This window comes from Pagrus major, chromosome 22 (genome assembly GCF_040436345.1).
Source record: "Pagrus major chromosome 22, Pma_NU_1.0".
Classification (NCBI taxonomy): domain Eukaryota; kingdom Metazoa; phylum Chordata; class Actinopteri; order Spariformes; family Sparidae; genus Pagrus; species Pagrus major.
Window position 1 is genome coordinate 2,905,529 of NC_133236.1, and position 5,409 is coordinate 2,910,937.

At 38.5% G+C, this 5,409-nt stretch overlaps 1 protein-coding gene across 1 annotated transcript; it reads right to left on the reverse strand.

The window, feature by feature from the left end:
• Positions 1–3,484: 3,484 nt before the first annotated feature.
• Positions 3,485–4,486, reverse strand: LOC141018339 (trace amine-associated receptor 1-like). The gene has a single exon (XM_073493286.1). The coding sequence runs from the start codon at positions 4,484–4,486 to the stop codon at positions 3,485–3,487; it is 1,002 nt and encodes a 333-aa protein (XP_073349387.1).
• Between the last annotated feature and the right edge of the window lie 923 nt (positions 4,487–5,409).

Below are 5,409 nucleotides of genomic sequence, written 5' to 3' on the forward strand. Positions count from 1 at the left end.
ATTTCATGTCACTTTTTCTTGTCCTAGCACAATAAAGCAATGAAAAAACAATATTCTGCAACCTTCATCCATTATTATTTTTATTCAGCTTTTATACACACATACTGACATAGTGACAGACTGACACACATTGCTGTTCAGCTCAGTGGCCAAGTGGTTAGAGCATAGAGCTCATGTCCATGCACCCGACTGCAAAATCTATGATTTGAATCCTGAGTGTTGGTAAGGCAATGTGAGCAGTAGGTGATTTGTTAATTTTTAACAGGGGGGATGGCTCAATGGGAGCACCACCCTGCCCCAACACACCTATGTACACCTCCCAAAGGACATTGTTGATGCCTTAACCATAACTGTGACATTTCTAATTCTACAATTCCATTTTATCCAGTTATCTTCCTTCTCTCCCTACTACAATTGTCTTTTCATAACTGTATTAAAGTAATGAGTAAATACACCTTTAAATTGTATGCAGTGGACTGAGTTTATTCAGGCAGGGTTTTCTCATGTTTCTCACAATACACTACAAGCAGGGTCATTTAAAGTTACATGACCCCTTGGAATTTTTTACCATCTAAATTCCTTGAAGGACACACAATGAACATTGTGCAAAATAGTAGAGCCTGACTGATTCATCGGTAGGCTGATTTTTTCGGCCGATATTAGCCTATTACAGATATATCGGTATCGGTGTATATATTGTCGGATATGCACCGATATGAAAACCTTATATTTATAAACTATAATGCAGAAAAACATGCTTGGGCTAATTTAAAATTGGTGTAATGACATAGTTTGTCCAGCAGAGTGCCCTTGAACGGGGGATAAAACAGCTGGTGTCAGGAAATGTAACAGCTACCTCACTCATGGTTAAACTATCAACCAGCACAAAAATGACAATTACCAACATAACATAAGCCACCATGTTCTGAACAGACACACTAAAAACACTTATAAAAAGTAACATTTTAGTTTTAGAACAAGCAAACTTGTTGTGCTCCTCTACATGAGAGACGCACTGGGAATCCACCGGAAGCTGCTCTATGACGTCGCGTCTACTACAGGTTTTGTTCCACCCTCCACATGGCATCATACGATGAATGTATAAAGAGAACCCAGCGGGAACGTTTCAGAAGCGGAGCCTTTTGTCTGCCCGATTTTGTTGACTTGCTCAGATTTTGTTGATCTGGTCATTTTTCGTTTTTATACAATCAGGAGTCTGCACAGGGTGTTTTATTTTGAAAATTGACTGGATGCTCTATGTCGTTCCTGTGTCTCTGACTTCCTGCCGGTGCGATCTGCTTCGTGCAGCTTGTTGCAGCTTCCGTCAAAAGCCAGGCAGCCGGTGTCGCGCCAATGTAGGTATCCCCGACAGAAACTGTTTCCCCTGGCCGCGGGAGCACGCATTCATTCAGCGAAGGCGGAAACAGCGCTGCGCTTGCTTTCACCCAAGTAAATTAAAACTAACAACAATTGCATTGTTTAATTCAATGTTCTGTTGTTGTAATTATCTACGAGGTTTTGCAACATGGCCCACCCATCAAAATAAATGCTTTTATTCTCTTGTACGTCGTAACGTCGTACTACGTACTGAACGGAAAAACCAAGGCAATAATTTCCTCATGTGATTGACATATAACACTGCTGTAATTCAAGTCCTGGTATGGAATTTGTCGAAGTAAATAAACGTCGATATCCAAAATCAAGATCACTGTGATTGTTTTCTGGCTTCAATTACGTCTATTAAATCTACTTCACTCGAAATGTACTATAATGGACAGATGAAGCCTGACCTTTGAATGATTTATTTTATGTGTACTTCAGATACTACTCTATAACCTCTGTGATTATGAACAAGTTTCTTCTCTTCTAGCCAAAGATACTGGGGGGTACAAATTCTGGCAGACAGGTTAACAGTCTGAAATAATATGTTTCCCCCCCTCAAAATGGACAGATGAAGCCTGACCATCAAATGATTTATTTTATGTGTACTTCAGATACTACACTATAACCTCTGTGATTATGAACAAGAGGTTCAGAAGTTATAGAGTAGTAGGTTATAGAGTAGTATCTGAAGTACACATAAAATAAATCATTCAAAGGTCAGGCTTCATCATTCCATTATAGTACATTTTAAGTGAAGTAGATTTAATAGACGTAATTGAAGCCAGAAAACAATCACAGTGATCTTGATTTTGGATATCGACGTTTATTTAGTTTGACAAATTCCATACCAGGACTTGAATTACAGCGTGTTATATGTCAATCACATGAGGAAATTATTGCCTTGGTTTTTCCGTAGTACGACGTTATGACGTACAAGAGAATAAAAGCATTTATTTTGATGGGTGGGCCATGTTGCAAAACCTCGTAGATAATTACAACACCAGAACATTGAATTAAACAATGCAATTGTTGTTAGTTTTAATATACTTTGGTGAAAGCAAGCGCAGCGCTGTTTCCGCCTTCGCTGAATGAATGCGCGCTCCCGCGGCCAGGGGAAACAGTTTCTGTCAGGGAAACCTACATTGGCACGACACCGGAACGCAAAGCAGACGTGCACGACTTGACTCCACTGTGCGCCGTCGATCGCAGCCGCTTGTGATTTGTAACACACTTTCTGCTACTAGGGGATGGAGAGTGATGGCAGGTTAACAAGGGGGATGCTTTTTGGTAATTTTGCTAACAAGGGGGACGGCATCCCCCCTCATCCCCCCTCAAATCACCTACTGAATGTGAGGCCATTTCTGCATTCCTAGCAATTGGCAATTCAGCATTCACACTGCATTTTCAGCAGGAAATCTTCTGGTTATTATTGATAGCCAAATTTATCTTAAATGCTCTATAAATATGTGTAACAACCCAACATATACCTTTAACAAAGTACTGAATTCACTTATTAACCCAAACATTTTCCCTAAACCTAACCAAGACTTGAGCATATCATCAACAGTGATTTGTAACAGCTTTGGAAGGTACAGAGAAAAACAATCAATCTGCCTGGGCTTCAGATTCGAAAAGAACTTCTTGTGTCATGGAGGGCATGGACAAACGGCATGTTTTGTCTATTAAGTTGGAGGACCACACAACTTTCACCTGTTGCAATTTGTGAGATACATACTGTGTTTAATCACCAACGACAGTTAGGACGAACGCGAGGCAGTAGGTCTTGGCCACACAGACTGAGTTTGATTCATCTCGGTGCAGCAGCAAAAAGTGCAAAAGGGCTTAAGTGGAATTTACAGCCCTGATTATAAAAAACTTAGGACTCTGTAAAAAAATAAAAACAGAAGCAACCATTTAGCCTTGCTGAACAAAATAGTACTGACCATACCCACATACAAAGTGCATTTCACAGGATTTTGTATGCATAGTTTTTATTTCTATGACCAATAGGTATTTGATGCTTCTGTAGAGTTGAAACTGTGGACATTTCTGAGTAAATAGTGTGTCAAAATGTACTGTAATATAGTTGAAATTTCCATAATCAGTGCAATTTCAAGTTAACAAAATTGCCTTGAAATATTTTTCCAGAAGTTATCATTCTAAAAGCTGACCTGAACCAGCTGTAAAAGAAAGCATAAATAAAAGGATTGAGCATTGAGTTTGACAATGTAAGCCAGTTAAGTGTTTCAATCACAGCAACTGGTGCTGAATTATTACTTAACGGTACAGAGGTGATGCAAAGAAAGAAAGGAGTCCAACATAAAAGAAAAACTCCCAAAACTATGGCCAGAGTTTTGGTGGCCTTTCTCTCCTTCTTACTGACAGTTGCTCCAGACTTTGTGCTCTGACAAGTTGTGTTGTGGATGCTGCGTGCCTGTCTCTGTGCAACAAGGAAAATCTTCAGGTAAATACAGAGCATTATGATCACTGGGAGATAAAATGATAAAACAGGTCCAATAGTGTTTGCAATAAGAACATCAATGAAACACCTTTCCTCACATTTTTCATTGTTTAAACCAGCAATTATGACAGCAATTCCAATAAGAGCAGAGACCGCCCAGCTCACCAGGATCATGATCACAACAACACAATGGTTGATTTTAGTACTGTAATTCAGAGGCTGACACACTGCATAATATCTATCAACAGAAATACAACAGAGATTCAGAATAGAACATGTGCTCAGTGATATATCAAAACTGCCCCGTACTTTGCAAAATAAATCCTCATGATACAGACATGAGCTGAGAGAGAATGCCATGCTGAAAGGAAAGACTATAATCCCAACAAGCAGGTCAGCCACAGCCAGAGACAGTATGAGGTAGTTAGTAGGAGTGTGAAGCTGTTTGAAGTAAATGATGGAGATTATTACAAGAAGGTTTCCACATATTGTGACAACTGACAATAATATAAGGAAAACATATAATAATATACACATAATTGAAGGTTTTTTTGTTCGTATGTAATTGAAATGATCCATTTCATAGCAGGGATGTATGTCAGTCATAATGGCAGTCCTGTTGACAGTGACTTCTGGTTGCATGTTTTAGGGTTTTACAATCTATATTATTCGAAATTTAGAGAAAATTGAAATAAAAAATATGTACATAAATGAACTTATAAAATAATCGAGTCAGAAACAATGTGCAGTGTCACAAATGACAGTTAAAAAAACAGAACTGAATTAAATGTGTTTAGTTTTCATATCAAACCATTTAAACTCTCAAGATTGTCCATGGATTAGTGCGGATTGGTGGTCTCTGTCACTTGTCATATATTTCAGAACCTTAATACGTTTACTCATCTATCTCATTACCATAAGTATTGTCCAATCAGGATTGCTAAACTGCATCTTGTTTGCATGCAATAAACATACAGCACAACAGACCAAGAGTGGAACAATGATGCATTGTTGTTCTGGCAGTCTCTCTTCATTTTGATTTCTCTCCCATAATATATCACCCGCAATTAAATGATTCACATAAGCCTTTTCAATTTGCTATAACAAATACTAAAGAAAATGGCCAGTCCTGGCAATGCCCCAAACAAGTTGTACTACTTGGCTGAATCAAAAAAGTTGACAGTAACACATGGCTGTAACATGCTACCATCTTAACATGTAATTTGGCGCCGCCCACAGTTTCTGGGTTTCATAAATACAAATCCCAGGTCTGTAAGAATTTGTCAGATGTAATGTAAGTGCTAACTACACACAAAAATCATTACATCATAACAATTTTATTTCTTGAAAACTTGTATCTTAAAGTGAACATGTCTGTAATGCTGTGATCCTACAATGTCACTGAATTTACAGTACATAGTGCAGAAACAAGTGCAGTGCAGTGTGGCTGTGACAGAGACACCATTCACCCTATTTCAAGGCACTGTACCATCAAAATGATTTGGAAGCTCTTATTTTAAGGATTTTCACAAACAAATGACAGGCCATGTGTAACCTACTATCGG

Bases quoted from the DNA above. Each gene is read 5' to 3' on its own strand.
- LOC141018339 (XM_073493286.1), bottom strand. From the start codon at position 4,486: ATGCAACCAGAAGTCACTGTCAACAGGACTGCCATTATGACTGACATA.